The sequence below is a fragment of the Delphinapterus leucas genome, chromosome 16, assembly GCF_059928025.1.
Source record: "Delphinapterus leucas isolate spDelLeu-1000000601 "Yukka" chromosome 16, BTC_Dleu_Yukka2, whole genome shotgun sequence".
In the NCBI taxonomy this organism is placed as follows: domain Eukaryota; kingdom Metazoa; phylum Chordata; class Mammalia; order Artiodactyla; family Monodontidae; genus Delphinapterus; species Delphinapterus leucas.
In genome coordinates this window covers 61,322,736-61,343,078 of record NC_143144.1, presented here as the reverse complement: position 1 = coordinate 61,343,078, position 20,343 = coordinate 61,322,736, and the positions used below count along the sequence as shown (strand labels likewise).

Here is a 20,343-nt window from a genome sequence, read left to right as displayed (position 1 = left end):
TGAAAACACATATTAGTGTGTCAGGATTTCTGCCAGAAAAAGAAGGGCTAGGGGTTTTTTTTCATATTAGTGAGAGGCTGTCTCTCTCAAGAGCACCACTAAAATGAGGACGTCCACACTGTGAGCAGGGAAATGAAATCCTAGTTATGGAACCAAAGCTCCAATTCTAACTTTCAGGCTCTGTTTGTTATGTTGTAGGTGACTCTGTTATTATGTCAAGGTTTCGTATTTAGTCTTTAAAAACACACTTTTATTGTGTTTTTGTTTTATATTAGAAAAAGTGATAGATGCTCATTGTAGTAAACTTAGAACGTATAAATAGGTAAAATTGAGAAACTAGAAATCACCTATAATGCCCAGTCAGACATAACCACTGTTAACATTTGAGAATGTATCCTTTCAAGTTTTTTTCTTTGCCCATATATGGTGGGTATATTTAAAATAGAAAGTAAAAATGGCTCATACAGAGTATACTGTTTTGTATCATCTTTTCCACTTAATAACGTATCTTGAACATATTTCTACGTTGTTCTGTATGTAAATACTTATACAGTACACATCTCTAAATGTTTGCACACATTCATTATTATTTCCTTAGAATAATTTCTTAGTAGATTTGTTGGGTCTGGTGACTTACAGACTTTTAAGGCAGCTGACACATATGGTCAAATTCTCGGATTTACACTTATTTATTCCCTCATCCTAGAAAGGATTTGTTGTTGCTGGGTCTGACATTTACTACTGTAGTTAAGTGTAGAATTTTTAAACGCATAAAAGGGGTTTTGTGAATGAGTCAGAATGAAGTGCGCTTTTACAATAAGCTTAAGCCACTTCCCTTAGGAGTTCTAAAACTTCTAATTTATTCAGTCATTGGCATTTTAGAGGAGCAGTAGTAAGCATCATCCCCTGTTGTCCTCTAGTGACTGTCCTCAGTGGAAATTGGGTGGCAGTGTTCCCGTACCGTTGCCCTGTGCCTTCTCCTTCTGTGTGAGGCAGTAGTGCTGGGGAGCTGCCAGAAGAAGCAAATGTTCATGGAGGCATCCCCAGACCCACTTAACTCCAGCGATTCTGGATGAAATGTCACTTCTGTGGGAGCAGGCTGTTGATGGGATTTTTCAAATCCTGATTTCATTATGTCACTCTTGCAAGAAGATTCTTTTTTAAATCTTGCTCACAAAATGCCTTCTCTTCGAACCCCAAAGGTCTTGTTAATTTGTTTCTCTGCACATGAACCCCCAGCTCACCCTTCTTCCTGCCCCTGATGGGCTTTACCGTCCCCGAAGTTCCACCTTGAGTCACTGTCCTGAAAATGAATACTTTTCTTTTCAAGTTCATCAGAGATACCTATTAAAGAACAGTTTCAAATGCCCACTTGTTTGTTTTCATCACCACCTGTATGAGGGGTGCTACTCCAGTTTCAAACCAGCCTCCCCCTTAGTGTCCTAAGTTCAGGTCCTTCCTTTTCTTGATCAATGCATATGAGGCAATTTCTTTCATTTTGAGCTGCTCTTAAAGAATCCAGTCTTCCAGATTGTAGCTCTTGCCTCTTTTTTTTTTGGCTGCATTGGGTCTTCATTGCTGCACGAGGGCCTTCTCTAGTTGTGGCGAGCGGGGCCTACTCTTTGTTGTGGTGCGCGGGCTTCTCATTGCAGTGGCTTCTCTTGTTGCGGAGCACAGGCTCAAGGCACGTGGGCTTCAGTAGTTGTGACTCTGGGCTCTAGAGCACAGGCTCAGTAGTTGTGGCGAATGGGCTTAGTTGCTCTGCGGCATGTGGGATCTTCCCGGACCAGGGCTCGAACCCGGGTCCCCTGCATTGTCAGGCGGATTCTTAACCACTGCGCCACCAGGGAAGCCCCTTGCCTCTTTTTAAACTTAACATTTGTTCTGTTGTGTTGAGTCTGCAGATTCAGCTTTGTTTTTTTGTTAGTTACATGTAATGTCCTGTTAAATTTCACCATGCTGAGGACTCACGGGGTGGGTGGGGGTCTGTGTTGATTACCAGAGCCGTTCTCATACCAGGTCATCCTCAGCAGTTCCCTGTATGTGTGCACTCAGCATGACGTCATCAACACTGACCCCAACCTGAGTGACAGAAGCACGTGTAAATACATTTTTGTTCCCTATCAGAGCAAACCGTTTTCAGTATCATCTGTGTCACATCTGGCAGAGTACCTCAAAATTAATAAATAACATAGCTGGTAAATGTAACTTTGTCAGAAATTGATCTCAAAGCCTAGTAAAACTTGATATTTTTTGTTTCAGGGTTTTAACATCAAAAGTGTACAATCACAAGGTTTTAAACTGAATGTATGGGACATTGGTGGACAGAGGAAAATCAGACCATACTGGAGGAATTATTTTGAAAACACTGATATTCTCGTAAGTACTCCTTCTGATGCATCAATTCATAATCTCTTCTCCCCTGTCTTACTAACATTTACACTATAATTGTCTTTCTTGTCAATAATTCCATTGCCGTAACATTGCTCTCCATCACTATGAATTTAGGGCTAGCAGACAGATTGTGGAGCTTTGTGTAATTCATATAAGATGTTTTCCTGTTGCTCAGTAACAATGTTGTACCCAAACCCACCTTGGCATATAAAGTATTTATTAATTACCGTAGTGATTTGAACAGCAGAAGAGAAGTCAGGAGATTGTGCCATTGACTCCATCAACCCCAGGAAATCAACGAATCAGGTATATCCCAAAGAGAGCAACCAAGATAGTGAAGGTCCTGGAAACCATGATGTATGAGGAATGGTTGAAAGACCTGACGATGTCCTTCCTGAAAGAGAAAATGCTTGGAACTGTCTCTAGTTGCTTCAGGACCTATCTTAAGTCTGAGAGATTGGCTTCATTGTGAATAGTTCTAGAGGACCAAGCAAGGAGCAGTTTGGGGAGTATTAGGGTTTAACTCAGAATAAGGAAGAAGTTTCCTATAATCGTAACTGTCCAGAAGTAGAAGAAGCCGCCTCAGGCTTCTGGGATTCCTTCTGCCCTGGGATTCCTGGCTCAGGCAGCATTCACGCAGGCAGAGGCTGAGACTTGAGCTCCCAGCTCACTGCCAAGTTCTCTAGGACTACTGTTTTAGGATTCTTGGAGATTTTACTCTCCAGGTGCATGATTTCTCCAATCCCTCAGCCTCTCAGCTCCTTCACCTCCCCTCCAGCGAGCTTGCCATCCGCCCCACCTCAGCCACTCACTCATGGTCGTACCATAAAACCAGGGCCTTTCATGAACTTGGATAGGGAAAAATGTTGCATAATATCTCCGTTAACCTCTAACTGAAAGTTTGAATTTACTTTAAATGACCATAGACAGTAAGCTGCAAAAACACGTCGATATCTTTGTTGCCAGTAGAACTCACCTTGCATCTCAGACAGCTTCCCTGTCTGCTGCTGCTTCCTAGGTGTCTCTTTCTACCTGCTCGCTCCTATCAGCATGCACACATCCTGTAGTTGCTCTTGTTTAAAACAAAGAACTCTTGGCTTCCTGTACATCCTCCTCTAGATACTGTCCCATTCCTCAGCCTCTCTTTACAACTCCTTAAAAGAATTTTCTGTGTTCTCTGTCTTCACTTCCTCTGCCCGCAGGCACTTGGAACCCTCCATTCAGTCTCACCGAGAATCCACAGTGAGAATCCACAGTGCCGAGTCCCATGTTCAGGTTTCATTACTCATCTCACTTGACCTGTCAGCACATTTAACAGAGTTGGTCGTGCTGTCCTTGAAACATTGTCTTTCCTTGGCTTCCAGAATTCCATTCTATCTTGGTTTTCCTCCTGTCTCACTGGCTACTCCTCCTCAATCTCCATTGCTATTTTTTCTTATCTCCCAACCTCCAAATGTTGGAGTGCCCCAGAGTTCAGGCCTGTGCCTTTCTTCTCTAAGTCGCTGCTTAGATGACCTCATCCAATTTCAAGGCGTTAATCACCACCTACATGCCGGTGAATCCCAAACTGTTATCTCCAACCTGGAACTCAGTTTCATATACAGCCAGCTGCCTATTTGACACCTGAACACCAGTGGCTAGTAAGTCCCCTCAACCTCAACATGTCCAAAACCGAATTCCTATCTTCACCCACCCCTGCCCACATCTTCTCCTCCAGTCTTCTCGGCGAATGACAGTCCCCTTCATCCAGAAGCACTGGACTCACCCTGGGCTCCTTTTCACCCCCCACATCTTCCCCGTCAGCCAATCCTGTCAATTCTACTTTCAAAATATTTCTAGAATCTGCCCACTTCTCTCCATCGCCCCTGCTACCGTGCACTGATTTTTTTTTAATTTATTTATTGTTTTTATTTATTTATTTGGCTGCATTGGGTCTTCATTGCTGCGCATGGGCTTTCTCTAGTTGCAGCGAGAGGGGGCTACACGGGCTTCTCATTGCGGTGGCTTCTCTTGTTGCGGAGCACGGACTCTAGGCGCACAGGCTTCAGTAGTTGTGGCATGCGGGCTCAGTGGTTGTGGTTTGCAGGCTCTAGAGCGCAGGCTCAGCAGTTGTGGCGCACGGGCTTAGTTGCTCCACGGCATGTGGGATCTTCCCGGACCAGGGCTTGAACCCGTGTCCCTGCATTGGCAGGTGGATTCTTAAGCACTGCGCCACCAGGGAAGACCCCGTGCATTGATTATTGCAGTGTCATTCTAACTAGCCTCCTAACTTCTGCCTTGCCTCCCTCAAGTCTCTCCTCAACACTATAGCTATATTGATCCTATTAAAACATAAGCTTCCCAGCTCAGAGTTAAAGCCGAGGTTCTTATGGTGGTCCACGAAGCCCCCTACCTGCTGACTCCTCTCCCAAGCACTTCTCACCTGGTGCCAGCTACACTGGCCTCCTTGCCATTCCTGGAACACAGGCATGCTCCCACCTCCGGTCCTTTGTCATCACTATTTACAATGCTAGAATTCTTTTTTCTTAAATAGTCTCATGGTGTAGTCCCTCACCTCAGACATATTTTTATTTATTACCTTTCTCCTCCACTGTAATGTAAGCTACATGAATACAGGAACTTTTCTTTTCTTTTTTTTTTTTTTTAACTGTTGTATCCCCAGTGCTTAGAAAGTACCAAATAAATGAAATGGGTAATTGTTATAGATGGATTCCAACATTAGGTAGAATGTGGAGTTCTATAACTTCTAAATTCTCTTCCAACTCTAAGGTTCTATGATTCTGTATCATTGTGGTCAAGTCCAGAGGCTTATTAATTTTATGAACTGGGTGGGACATCTACTTCACAGAGGGTTTATGAGAAGTAGTGAATTTATTTATCATGAGTCTTAAATGGGGAATAATTACCAAAATATAAAATTGTACTATCATCAAATCCATAAACACACGTGAGGTACCGAGATGGCCGTCACAAGGGCTCATAATGTTTCTGGCCCATGGTGAAGGTAAGTGCCAGTATGTTCCTTGTGCCAGGTTGAAGGTTTAAATGGATGAGAACAAAAAGATGAGACACATCCATCCATCCATTTATCCATCTATTCAACCAGTTATTCTTCCAAAATGTATTATATACCTTCTAGGAGAACAGAAGAGAAATGTTGGGAAAAAAGAAAAATTTTCCCTTTAATGCAGAAATTTCTTCTATAATCTCAAATAATGTGTCTGGTTTTGAAATATAATTTTAGAAATTTTCAAATTTATGTAGAGGTCAAAAAAATAGTGTAACGAAACCCTAGATACCTACCCATCATCTGGCTTCCTTAATTTCAGCTTTGGCAATCTTGTTTAATCTCCCCTACCACTACTTTTTTTTTTTTTTAAGTATTTTAAAGCAAGTCCAAGCCATCATATTGTTTCACTCACGAATCCTTGAAATGTAGAGATGAGTCTCTAAATTGTATGAAACTACGTGTTAGAAAAACTGAACATTAAAAGTCTTTCAAGGGCTTCCCTGGTGGCACAGTGGTTGAGGGTCCGCCTGCCGATGTAGGGGACACGGGTTCGTGCCCCGGTCCGGGAAGATCCCACATGCTGCGGAGCGGCTAGGCCCGTGAGCCATGGCCGCTGAGCCTGCACGTCCGGAGCCTGTGCACCTCAATGGGAGAGGCCACAGCAGTGAGAGGCCCGTGTACTGGAAAAAAAAAAAAAGTCTTTCAAATCCCAAAAATCAACAAGGAAAGTCCTGGAACTAATAAGTGATTACAGCAAATTTGCAGTCTATAAGGCTAATATACAAAACCTATAGAGTCAAGCCAAATCATTATGCTATACACCTTAAACAGTGCTGTATGTCAATTATATCACAATAAAACTGGGGGAAGAAAAGGCTATAGATTCTCCTTTACTTTTTGAGGCAAGAGTTGGGAAAAAGCAGGCAATTGAGAGAAATCACAGTTCTATCTGTTCATCTACTGGATTAGGTACTTTGAAAGAAATGTCCAAATAAGGGCTGTATAGGGACTTCCCTGGTGGTCCAGTGGGTAAGACTCCACACTTCCAATGCAGGGGGCCCGGGTTCAATCCCTGGTCTGTGAACTAGATCCCACATGTGTGCCGCAGCTAAGAGTTCGCATGCCACAACTAAGAAGTCCACATGCCGCAACTAAAAAAGATCCCGCATGCCACAATGAAGATCCCGAGTGCCACAACTAAGTCCCAGCACAGCCACAATAAATAAATAAATAAATTCCTTTCAAAAGAGCTGTATATAAGGACATTAATGCCTTAAGGCTCCATGAGGAGGTCTCAGAAACTTTCTGGTCTACAGATCAGGGTAATTTTAAATCATAAGCTCTAACATCTTGAGGGTAGACTGCAAGGTAGTTGTAATATGACCCTGGATTCCACACTTCCCATTAGCTGAGAGCACCTAGGAATTATTGGACAATCCAGCAAAAATAAGTTCACAGTAACCCTGGAGGAGCTTTCTCCAGCTGTATTATGCTGCCAGTATCAGACAGTATTTTGGATTGAGTCAAACCTTTTGTCATTTTCCAATGCTATTCGAGATTAAACAAGTCTTGAGGAGCAGCTGAGTCCCCAGGGTTAGATTCTAAGGCCTTGGGGCTTTTAGCCCTATCTGCCCGTTTTGTAGCAGCTTGGAGTGACAGTGGTGGATGGGTTACATTAGTTTGTTTGTCTGTATTTAATAGTCTTCCACTGTTGGTTGAAAAGACTTATTACACTAGACTCCACGCTGCCTAGAAGAGCAGGGTTGAGGCTTGATGCATTTCGTTGCCTGGTTAATTCTTTTCAGTTCTCTCTAGGGTGCCAAAATACAGTCTTGCTTTAGAGCAGGTGTCGACAAACTGATCCAGCCTGCCTCCTGTTATTGTGTCTCGTGAGCTAAGAATGGTTTTGACATTTTTAAATGGTTGAACAAAAAATCAAAAGAAGAATAAAATTTCATGACACATGAAAATTATATGAAATTCAAATTTCAGTGTCCGTAAATAAAGTTCTGTTGGAACACAGCCACGTCCATTTGTTTATGTATTTTTTTATGGTTGCTTTTGCACTACAGCAGCAAAGTTCAATAGCTGTGAAAGAGATTGTATGGGCCACAAAACCTAAAATATTTACTACCTGACCCCTTACAGAAAGAGTACCAACCCCCACTTTAAATTATATGTTTCTATAGAGGTTTGAAAGAATCAGAGCAACTCCTAAAAGCGCAGTTATTCTCAGGGATGATGACATTGAGAACATGACTTCAGCTTTATTAATTTGGGGGAAGTGACTAAGAAATTAATCCTGAGATATGATAGAAGGGAGGGGATAGGATGTCTTCCATTTCTCTTGTGCCAGGAAATAACAGCCTTTTGATAGATAAAAACACATCATTTTTTTCAAGGTATATATTAATATTAATACCAAACTCCATTTACTTTATCATTATTAGTTTTGTGTTTAAACACAACATAATTTAAGGTAATTTGCCATCATTTCCATATCCAAAGGACATCAAGTGAGATAAAGCTCAACCAACCATCTCTTATATTATCTCCATAATATCACTCACACTTGAGCATCAGTACTACTAGAGCACAAATAACTGAAAACAGGTCATCCAGAAAACTTATTTGTCAGTTTCACCTTCCTCTTAAGACTTTTGCTCAAGCTATCAATAAAAAGCCACACTTTTTAGTGTCATCTCTTCTGTCTCCGTCTACCCCTCTGGTGCAGAAATACTTAAGAGCAATAAAATGGCCAAAAGGTGGCAGCAGGAGGGAGGAGGACCAGAAGCAAGAGGAGAAACAAAGAGCCTTCTATTCACATGGTGGATAATCAGTCTCCGGATAATCCAAAATTGGCTGAACTTCCATCCAGAAAAAGTCTTTTTCTCTAGGTCTTCCTCCCACAACCAAATAAAAATTTCCAAGCAGTTGCCAATGAAGGTGTGAATTGGCTCTGCTTAAAGCATCATTCTCATTCTGAGTGCCATGGATTATAAGTTTATTTTAGAATAGGTTTATGAAACTTAATTTTTGAAGATCCATAGTGTTTTAAGACCAGTCAAAAGCACTATATTTAACTTTCTTTAATACTTTCTGAGTATTTTTTATTTGATAATCTGTTTTTGGATTCTTTTTCTTGCTCAGTATTATGTAGCAACGTAAATGGGAAAAGAATTTGAAAACAAATAGATACATGTATATGTATAACTGAATCACTTTGCTGTACACCTGAAACTAACACAACACTGTTCATCAACTATACTCCAATATAAAATAAAAAGTTACACCAAGGGGGGAAGGGGCAGGGGTGGGATGAATTGGGAGATTGGGATTGACATATATACACTATTGATACTATGTATAAAATAGATACCTAATGAGAACCTACTCTGTAGCTCAGGGAACTCAGTGCTCTGTGGTGACCTAAATGGGAAGGAAATCCAAAAAAAGAGGGGATATATGTATACGTATAGCTGATTCACTTTCCTGTACAGTAGAAACTAACACAACATGGTAAAGCAACTGTACTCCAATAAAAATTAATTTTAAAAAATTAAAGTTAAACAAATGGTTTTTGCATGGCTAGATTAACACTTATGTTATTAACAAGAAAAAGAAAGGAAGAAAAAGAGGCTATCCTTATCCTTAGCTATTGACCGCAAGCAAACAGATACTTGCAGGAAGAAACTGGGCAGCGCTGGGGAGGGGGTAACCAGGAGAATCGTGTGCCACTATAGAAAAACAGATTTGTGGGATCACCAGAGACTGGTTTGTGCTTAGGACTTTTTCACTTGGCCCTTTTAATAAATGGGGCAGTTGTTTTATAGCCTTCCTCCTGGAATTATTTTACAATAATTTTCAAATTCTATAAAAGTTATGTGAGAAAAATACTAAATGATAGGAAGAATTTATGTGCAGTTTAGGAAAAGCCCCCTTTTGACTCTTTTAATGAAAATGTTCCTTGTGAAATTTAATGTCAAAGCAATAAGTAGCAAGTCATTTAGCAAGTAATTAAAGTAAAAGTTAAAACTTTCTTACTGACTTTCAGCCTCTGGATTCTTTGGTATTTCAATCATCATCTTTCTTGTCTACTATTCAAACTATCTTTCCATTCCTAATTATTCTCTCCCAACTGTTTATTTTTCATCATATCAAACACCAATTTCTTAACTGTATCTTTTTCTTTTCTTTTTCTTTTTGGCTGCGCCACGCAGCTTATGGGATCCTAGTTCCCCGACCAGGGATTGAACCCGGGACCCGGCAGTGAAAGTGCCGAGTCCTAACCATTGGACTGCCAGGCAATTCCCATTAACTTTATCTTTAATTGTATTCTCAGCCTTGTCTCAGCCTCCTCTACATTTACCTTCTCGCTCATACCCTTTGTTCTCAAGCACATTTTTTCCTGCTTTGTAATCTGAGCCCAGAATACCCTCCCAGGGATCACCTGACCCTTCTCCCCTCCCTCACATCATCTCCCACTCTTGCCTGAGTGAAGATCATCTTAATCCACTATAGACTACCAAATAGTTCTAATCCCGTCCTTTGTATTCAGGTTCACTTTTCCACTGCATTCCTTCTTTCTACATCTGTATTTATACTATGCCTGCTACTATATAATGTGAGACCCACCAGTGGAAAACTAAGCTACCACCATGTTCTGACTTATCAGACAGTATCGAATTTTGTGCCTCTGTGGTGTGCATTGACATTGAGTCAGAGTAATATTAACAATAACACAAAAAAATACTGAGACCAAACACATCCATCCTTTCTCCTATGATTCTCCATGAAGGAAACACAGGTGAGGTGGTCCCTGGTATAATATTTAGCACTAGTGACTCTAAATTTATTTATTTATTTATTTTTGGCCGTGCTGCGTGGCATGCGGTATCTTAGTTCCCGACCAGGGATCGAACACGTGCCCCCTGCCCCCTGCCCCGGGCCGAGGAAGCGCCGAGTCTTAACCACTGGACCTCCAGGGAAGTCCCAGCACTAGTGACTCTAAATGAGAGTGCATTAACTTAAGCAAAGGAATTTTCATTGTTGGGGTTTTTTTCCTTTCAAAAGAGAGCAAGTTTTCAGAGTAGAACAGAATTTTAAGGCACGTAAAGGTGGGAATTCAAGATTGTTTTTCACTGTTGTTTTTCAATGATATGTTCTTTTAAAAGAGCGTTTCCATTGTACCGTTAGTTTAATAACAATTCTAATTTCTTTAAAGAAAATTTGAAATTTTGATAATTTTTAAGATTAGCAACTGGGAGAACATTTAAATGACTACAAAATGATATCTCTGGTTTTCTTTTTTTTTTTTTTTAATTTACTTATTTATTTTTGGCTGCATTGGGTATTCATTGCTCTACATGGGCTTTCTCTGGTTGCGGCGAGCTGGGGCCGCTCTCCGTTGCAGTGCGTGGGCCTCTCATTGCGGTGGCTTCTCTTGTTGCGGAGCACAGGCTCTAGGCTCGCAGGCTTCAGTAGTTGTGGCACGTGGGCTCTAGAGCACAGGCTCAGTAGTTGTGGCGCACGGGCTTAGTTGCTCTGTAGCATGTGGGATCTTCCCAGACCAGGGCTCAAACCCATGTCCCCCGCACTGGCAGGCGGATTCTTAACCACTGTGCCACCAGGGAAGTCCTCAGATTTTCTTTTTAAATTAACATATGAAGAAGAATTAGAAGGGAACTTTCATAGGAAATGAAAATAATTAATGTGCTTGGGTTCTGGAACTATAGGTGATTATTCTTTCTTCTTTGGTCTTATCTAATTTCCCTTATCATTGTTATAGGATGTTATTTATACAGTAAATAAAATTCAGTGATGGGAAAGAAAGCTTGGGATTTGTAATTTACGGTAAATCTCAAAACTTCTCTTACTCTGGCAAAGCCTATGCCCCTGCTATTTCCAGTACTTGATCTTAACCTCCCAGCACCTGAAGACAGCATACAGTTAATACTGAAAATGGTACTTTCAGAATGATGATGTTCGAGGTCTATAGGATTTGTAAATGCCTCAAAACACTATCCCTTCCCGACAATTTGGGACACAGTATAGCAGAGTGCTTAAGAGCAACTAGGGACTTTACTGTCAGGCATGCCTGAGTTTGAATCCCCATTTTGTCATGTACCAAACGTAACTTGGGTAAATTACTTAACTTCTTCGGGCTTATGTTTATTTATGTATAAAATGGGATAAAAATGAAATCTAACTCACGGAGTGATAACGAGGATTAATAGGGTAAATCTAGTAAGAATGCTCAGTGAATGCCTGTTAACTATATCTGTTTTTATCCTGCTTGGCTCTCCTGACTTCCTACTTTGGAGCTTTGCTGGAGGTATTTTCTGGGCCTCTCCATTTAATTAATGAATTAGTTTATTTTGCATCCGTAGATAAGAATTACCACCTCAGTTTCAGGATGCTGTGCTAATGTGAAAATCTGCTCATTGGGAGTCATCTGCTCCTTCCCTAGAAGTTGCCCTGTCTTTTTCTATATTTGCTTATTGAAGTAGCCTTCTCCTTTTACTTTACAGATATATGTAATTGACAGCGCAGACAGAAAAAGATTTGAAGAGACGGGTCAGGTAAAAAATTGTTCTGTTGAGATACTTCCCGAATAATTGGGTATTCATTAATCTACTTTGTAAATGTATAAGAGTGGGGGAAGTATTTTTGTTTAACCTGTGCAGTTTAAACAAAACAGTCATTCTGGCAAGCAGGCAAAATACCACTTGCCTAAAAAGAAATTAGTTGAGAATTCTTTAAACAATTTTTCGTTTAAAGCCTTTTAGTTTTAATCAAATTAAATAAATAAGGTATAAGCAAATGGAACTTACCACCATGCCCAAAAGCTCTTCCCAGGCCACATAGAAATGAACCTGAGGAACAATTCACTTATCATTTCTGTGTACATTTTTCAATACCAACTTAATTGATCCAAGGGTAACTTGGACAAATTAGAAGGTATGGGAAGAAATGTGCAAGCCAAGACTAAGCTGCTCTTCTTGCCAAGCGAAGAGATAGGTATACTTTGAACCCAAATATGACTTCAGATGCAGAGTGCATGTCAACATGATTACACAGTGCAATCTGTGTATGCAATTTTAAATAGAGAAGCAGTGGGCATAGACCATTTTACCCAGACTGAGTGCACTGATAAGAAGTGAGTAGTATCGTGGACCTCTTTGGAGAAGCACCTTTACATTTTATTGCGGAGTCCTTGGCCTGTGTCCTGAACTACTGCACGTGGCCTTCCAAAGGTAGCAGTCCCCATGTTTAAGTTCCTTTTCCCTGGAAATTAGTTTGAGAACTCTCCAGACTCCTGGAGACAGCCCCTCTCCCTTCTATACCTTGATGATTTCTAGACTTCACTCAAGTGAAGCAATGTTAAACATGAGTTTGGAAGTGAAGGGTGTCAGATGGAGATCTGCCTCTTGAACCATCCAGTTCTCTTTGACAGCCCAAGTGTCTTAAGTAGCTAAAATGTGGGTTGAGTGGGGAAGAGGTGGATCCTGGCATTTCGCTAAGTACATACCTTCTCCTGTACTTGTTGCAGGCAGAATCAACATACAGTTTAGATCCCAAACAATAACCGAAAAATTAGAGACCTTGCCAGATGGACTAATGCAGTTACTTTAGGATGTGGGTTTAAGGAAGTGTAATGCACATGCATGCATGTTTTGGAGACAGAGATTGATGAAACAGAATAATAGTCTCTAAAGCAATTGTCATTTTTAGTTCAAATTTTAAAATACATATGTATATGCACGTATACATATATGCACGTATATACGTATATATACGCACGTATATACATATATATACGCACGTATACACGTATATATACGCACGTATACACGTATATATACGCACGTATACACGTATATATACGCACGTATACACGTATATATACGCACGTATACACGTATGCGAATCTCTGCGTTGGAAGTTACTTGCAGATAGTAACGTTTGGGCAAGTTTAAAATGTCTAACCACAATTTGTGTTCTCCCTCGAACAGTATTTCTCAAAGTACGATTTATGAATCCCCTATAAAAGAACCACCTGGGGAACTTGTTAAAAATGCAAATCCCTGGACCCTGGCTTAGACTTTCCAAAGTCAGCATCTCTGGGGCAGGCCCGGGAATTTGCCAGGGGATTCTTCCACAAGCTTAAGTTTGAGAACCACTGCCCTTGAAAGTTGCTAGTTGATCAGCTTAACTTATTTATTTCTGATTAGAAATGCATGGTTAAATATCATAGATTTCATCCTCCCCTCCCCATATATTCCCAAAATGATCCAGGAACTAGCTGAATTACTGGAAGAAGAAAAGCTGAGTTGTGTGCCCGTGCTCATCTTTGCTAATAAGCAGGACCTACTCACAGCAGCCCCTGCCTCTGAAATCGCAGAAGGACTGAACCTGCACACCATCCGCGACCGAGTCTGGCAGATCCAGTCTTGCTCAGCTCTCACGGGAGAGGGCGTTCAGGTGAGGTTACTGGAGGGCTCGGTCACCTGGCAACACGGCAGCCAGCCGAGGTAGCCTGTCTCATTGGTTGGGCGGATCTAGATAGAAAAAGATATGAAACAAATAGCCTTTGATGGGCAGATGAACCATTCCAGGATGTGAAAGGCCTGGAGGAGTTTGATTCTTTTCTACTTAGCAACCAATCCCATATCATTAACTGTTCCAAGAAAGCCACAGATAAACCACCCCCGACGAGTGACAAGCTACCCCACTGGGGAGGAGGTTCGGAATGGAAGAATTCAAAAATGCTTTCCGACTCTAGGGTTCTTTGGTGATTGGGTTGGGGGTTTTGTGTTGCGTCTTGTATTACGGATGCTAAATACTTGTACTCCCAAGGTAACAGAGCCATCAACAACACACTAGTTATCCTAGAAGTGTTTTGTCTTTTCTGTTGGCTGTCTCCACTGCTGTCAGGGTTGGGGCCTGTTTCATGCTACTTCAGGTTGGTTTCCCATGGAGAAGCTTCTGCCGACCGAAAGCCTTAGGCTTTACACTGAGGAACTGTGTACTGAAGAGCAGCTCCCCCTCATTTGATCTTAATTTAGGGCAGAAAACGATTGTAATCCAGACACCTGAAAGGCTCAAAGAATGATCAACAGTTTCAGCTCTGATGTTTCCTACCAAGCAGCCTCAAACCAGTTGACCCTTGGGGTCAGCCCCCTACGACCACTTCTTGATTCTGAAGCCCCCAGCGTGCTCTACACGCCTCATTTTCAACATCTGGTGTACCTGCCAGGGAGGTGACCCAGTGCTGTGAGAACCAGACAGCACTGCTCTAGGATGCTTTGGGGGATCAACAGCATCTAGAAAAATGGCATCTCCCCTCATTGCCGTAGGACACGTGTCTCTGGTGGCATGACCAGTTTGCTTTTCTGTGAACTTGGTGTGTTGGGGGATGAGCCCAAGATTTGATTCTCCATCATTGTCCGGCAGCCTCTTTCCATTTCCCTTCTAATACTCTTCTCCCCCTCTCTCAGACATTTGATACTGATTTGTCTTAAAACTGCCTGACCACTTTTATCTCAAGCAAATAATCACTTCCTAGAATTATCTCACCTGTTCCAACTGTTTGCTGCCTGGTTTTTCCCTCTTTGTTACACAAGGAGCCCCTTCTGTGCTTGGCCTCTGATCTGAGGGCAGACCAGTCAGCACGGAACAAGCGCCCCTGCTCCAGACTCCTTGATACCTGCCCGTCAGAAGCTCTTGGTGCGTGTGTGTGTGTCGTGCAGGCTCCCAAGCAGCCAGAGATTACCTCGGCTGTGTCCCCAAAAGGGAAGCTGGGGCCCTGCGAGTCTCTGTGAGGTGTAGGTTTACGGAGGGGGCAGGTGTTAAGTCTCATCTATTTCCTTTTTTCTTTCCTAGAATGTGGTTATAAAGCAATATATTCTCATTTTAATCATATCAAAATAATACATAAAATTAAAAACTAAAAAGTTCTTTCATTTCCTCTAATCCCACTCAAGAAAGAAACTAACTACCATTAATAGTTTTATTCTTCTCAGGTCTCCTCTATAAAATTGCAATCATTTATGCGATTATGTATATCTTATCAGGTTTTGAATTAACTGGGCGATTTTCAGCTGGTCCAACAAGTATGCTACAACCCAGAATGTTTTTGAGTAGGTAAACTCTGATCATTTTATTTAGCTTCTCACTTTTAAACAAAAATCAAGTTCTGCCTAAGGTATTTCCCTCAGTTGTGCCAAAGATGGTACTCATGAGGCCTCAGGTTATTTTGGTGAGGCTGAGGCCCAGGAAAAGAGAGTAGCTTTCTTGTGTTTGTACAACCCACTTCAGCAAGAGGACTCTGCCTCTCTAAATGGTTTAGAACCCAAATATAGAAAATAGAGAACATCTTGAGTTTGGGGACTCTAAAGGTGGGGCCTTAAGAAAATAAATGCAGGGACTTCCCTGGCGGTCCAGTGGTTGGGACTCTGCGCTTCCAATGCAGGGGGTGCTGGTTCAATCCCTGGTCGGGGAACTAGGGTCCCACATGCCACGTGGCACAGCCAAAAGATTAAAAAAAAAAAAAGCAAATTAAATCATTAAAAAAAAAAAAGAAAAGAAATGCATTCTGTGTGCATACTCCTAAGAAAGTAGGAATTGACAGCTCTATTATCTTTTTTCACTCGTGGCCAGAGTGTCAAAAGGAAGAAAAAGCAAAGCTGGAATTAACAGTGAGGCTCTAGTTTCTTCAGCCAGCCTTAGGGATATAAAAAGGAGGGACTAGGGTCATCTTTTTAGAGGAATGGCATTCAAGTCAAGGGTGCTTCCTCAGAGGAGTGTGGAGTTGGGAGGGAGCTCTGGTCATTGTCTTTCCAGTCCGCACCCCTCCCGCTCGGCCAGGCAGAGATGACAAGGACAGACTCCTTGTTGCCAGCTGTTGAGCTGCCATAGAAATGAAGTTCCCTTTAAATCACAGGATCTTTGGGCCAAAAAAGAGGCTGTGAGCTACCAGACAGACAGAGGGTGGGGGCAGGCAGGAATCAAGTGAGACAGTCCTGTATGGTTTGATCTTGTTAGAAAGTTCTTCCCAGATCAGGGACCTCAGCAACCAGGTTCACAGGAAATGATATCATGAGAGATCCAGTAAAGAAATGTGAGCAAGAAAAGTCATGGTTTTGTATGGAGAAGAAATAGTTTGAAGGTCACTTAATTAGTTTAGTAGATAGTACCATGGTGTATAGAATTGGGTAGTTAAGACTGGGATTTCAAGGTTAATGAGATTAGATTATGGTTAATAGAATGATATAAATTTAGAGAATTTAACCATTATTTGAAACGGGTTATTTAATAAAAATGTTAATTAAGAAGGGAGTCTGCTGTCTGTTGTCCTTTAATGGTAACCTTTGAGGACTGGAGAAAGGTCGTGGAAACACTTTTCATTGTGAGGCACTGATTGACCATGTCCCTCTCAGGTAATACCTTTGACCTAAGCTCTTGCCCACTCAGCCAGTTTCTTGGTTTTCATTTTAAAAAGAGTCACTTAGGTGGAATTCTTTCTCTGCATTGCTTAGTTCAGGAGCAGGCCTTTTAAAGATTCTTGTTAATTAAGGCTTTAACTATTCTTAAAAATGAAAGACTTCACTAGAAAAATGTCACTTTCAGAGATTCTGTGTAAAAATTTCCTGAAATTCCCTAAATTCCTATTTCATCCTCCCATTCCACCCTCCCCACCCACTACCCGCTGAAAGCTGGTCAGTAATGGGCAGAGCTGCTAAAATGATCAGATGTGAAGTGGGTCAAGTATCTGGCACCACAGCCCTAATGACCCTGAAAGAAAACGTACAAAGGTTAAAAAAAAAGACCTGGAATTTCTGTTCCTGTTTCAGATGTTTACAAACAGTGTCTCTATTTACATTGGGTTTAATCAAAATGCATTTGAGAGACATGTCCTCTACTGATAAATAACCCATCCAGTGGGTGAGTCAAGGGAACAGATCCACTAGGTGGGGAGCTATGCCCTCTGGAGTAGTCGGGCAGGGAGATCACTTCTCCTTAGCCAAGTAGCTTAAACATATGATTTGACATTATGGAAGTTAGTGATTCCTGGGGTGGATTTCACGCTCTTGTTCTGCCTGATATTCTGATGGCAAATACATGCAGTCTTTACAAGGACAGGCAATCCCTTGCTCTGGGTGTGGAAATTGGCTTTTGAGGGCTTCAAAAGAGTTTGGAACAGGTCTTTCTTTGCCTGACTAATGGCGGTGAGGAGGCAGCCCATCATGTTATTAAAGCAAGTTTTCATGGGAAACTATCAAGAGCAGAGCATAGGTAAACGGCACTAAAAGCTGAAGGAGAACATCAATCTTGGAAACTCTGGGCTATGGAGAGCCCCATAGTCCAGAGGAGTGATCAGAGGAGACCCAGTTATGTCAAGTAGATGAAGGCAGAAAGAGGAGAAACTAAACAATGTTTGGGAGGGAAAACCTGCAGCCCCTGCAGGCAGACTGCCTTGCAGACATGGAGCGGCCTCCCGCTGCACGCTGGGGCTAGGCCAGGGTTGCTAGGGCCTCTCCTAGTGCACAACATCTAGCCTGGGACTCTTCTCTTCTTTTCCCTGGGTGTCTGGAAAATAGTGAACAAAGATCTGGCTTAGAGCCAGAGAAAGATATAGAGAAATCAATCCCTCTTCCACCTGCAGACCTGAATGTGAACCCCAAACCACAGCTTTCCTTGGCTGTTGTAGTTTCAGGTGCTTAAAGACATTTCCTCCCTAGAACATTTTGTGTGTGTGTGTGTGTTTAATTAAAATTATACTGCATTGGAATTTCTTTTCAAAGCAGAGATCAGCAGTTTCAACCTGGTCTCTAACCTTAGTCATAACAGAGACATGCCTACACCAGTAGCTTTGAGCTAGCAGAAGGTTCTCCTGGGTATTGCTCTCCATGCCCCTACCTCATGCTCATCCCTTCTTTTCATATCGCTTCCACATTCCTTGTCTTCCTTCACCAAGCAGGAGCCATGATCCGGCTCACAGAGGTCTCACCTACACAGAAAGGGCCTCTAGCAGTCTGAGCCCTGACGTGTGAGCTGTCCTTCAGAGCGCCTTGCAGGTGAACAGTAAACATTCACTAGCCCAGGTTCTTGTTTTTGTTTCTTTTTCCTTGATCCAGGGGACCTTTCCCTTAATATGCCAACAGAATTTCAATATATTTTTTAAAGGACATTTACAGCCTCTTTCTAGGCCTGAATCAGTTATTTTCAACTCCCAGTGTGTATGGAACTGCTTATCTGCAAGTCAGACCTCAGGTTTATTTTTAAATTTTCAGATCTCTCTGTAGACTAAGGAAGCAAGCTTGGGACATGCGATTCTGCTACCTCTCTGGTGCAGTGCCCTTTGTCACCAGAAAAAGTATTAATAGCAAGCAATATTTTATGTATGCTGCTTCCAGCTGCTCCTTGACCCTGGGGGCCCAGTGGCACAATGGGATAGGCTGCATTGCTCAGCAAGGGTCTGAGTTCCGTCGTCTTAAAGCAATTACTGATGTGACCGTATAGTCCTCATGGCATTAAAAACCAGGCCCACCCAACCATGGCTGCCACTGCTCAGTTCCAACCATCAAACAGTGATGGATGCATTGCAGAGATATCAAATTAAGAGAAGTGCATTGAGGTGGATGGACCTAGAGTCTGTCATACAGAGTGAAGTTAAGTCAGAAAGAGAAAAACAAATACCGTATGCTAACATATATATATGGAATCTAAAAAAAAAATAAAATTGTTCTGAAGGACCTAGGGGCAGGACAGGAATAAAGACACAGATGTAGAGAATGGACTTGAGGACGTGGGGAGGGATAAGGGTAAGCTGGGACGAAGTGAGAGAGTGGCATGGACATATATACACTACCAAATGTAAAATACATAGCTAGTGGGAAGCAGCCACATAGCACAGGGAGATCAGCTCGTGCTTTGTGACCACCTAGAGGGGTGGGATAGGGAGAGAGGGAGGGAGACGCAAGAGGGAGGACATATGGGGATATATGTATACGTATAGCTGATTCACTTTGTTATACAGCAGAAACTAACACACCATGTAAAGCAATTATACTCCAGTAAAGATGTTAAAGAAAAAAGAGGAGTGCAGTCGGAGACCACTCTTCCCATAGAAAGGGCATCATGCCTTTAATCCCGAAACGGAGAGATCTGTGATCAGTAGGTTTTCACCCATATGGTTAGGGGCCATCTTATATTTTTCCCAGCAGTTAGGGAATAATATCATGACATGGTAAAATGTATTTCCTCTCCCGAAGGCCAAACAAAGCTCAGTATTTGAGGTTCAGTGTCTCTCCTTAGTCTCTGGTATTGAATTGAAGCTAATCAATTTAAATTCAGTTTCAGCGAGGTTGGCCAGGGGAGGTGCGGTGGAGGACGAAAGGGAGGACTACTTATGCCATAAGGTTGTCAGCACTGTGAGGAAGATCCAGTACGCAGAAATTTGGTCAAACCAGTTTTTGACAATAAAGGTTCAACCATTAAACGAACCTATGAGTTCATTTCCTTCTTTGGAGGCAGAGCAGTAACCTACTTCAAGTAAATGATCACCTTTTCTCAGTCATCTGTTTTTTGGGGTTTTTTTAATTTATTTATTTATTTTTGGCTGCATTGGGTCTTCGTTGCTGCGCGCGGGCTTTCTCTAGTTGCGGCGAGCGGGGTCTACTCTTGGTTGTGGTGCGCAGGCTTCTCACTGCAGTGGCTTCTCTTGTTGTGGAGCACAGGCTCTAGGTGTGCGGGCTTCAGTAGTTGTGACTCGTGGGCTCTAGAGCACAGGCTCAGTAGTTGTGGCGAATGGCCTTAGTTGCTCTGCAGCATGTGGGATCTTCCCGGACCAGGGCTCAAACCCGTGTCCCCTACATTGGCAGGCGGATTCTTAACCACCGTGCCACCACGGAAGCCCCAGTCATCTGTTTTTAAAA

General features: G+C 42.1%; 2 protein-coding genes across 3 annotated transcripts in view; one reads left to right on the top strand and one right to left on the bottom strand.

Moving 5' to 3' along the window:
• ARL3 (ARF like GTPase 3) overlaps positions 1 to 20,343 on the top strand; it is a 32,341-nt gene that overhangs the window by 8,804 nt on the left and 3,194 nt on the right. The window contains exons 3-5 of the mRNA XM_022568914.3: positions 2,263 to 2,379; positions 11,935 to 11,985; positions 13,703 to 13,888. Coding sequence (XP_022424622.1) covers positions 2,263 to 2,379; positions 11,935 to 11,985; positions 13,703 to 13,888 — 354 coding nt within the window. The remainder of the gene's footprint in view (positions 1 to 2,262; positions 2,380 to 11,934; positions 11,986 to 13,702; positions 13,889 to 20,343) is intronic.
• The window catches only part of SFXN2 (sideroflexin 2), a 50,472-nt gene extending 30,129 nt beyond the window's left edge, over positions 1 to 20,343 (bottom strand). For both annotated transcript variants that reach the window (XM_022568893.2, XM_022568895.2), the window contains exon 1: positions 1 to 20,343. This exon is cut by the window's left edge. The gene's annotated coding sequence lies outside the window, so the exon portion shown is untranslated.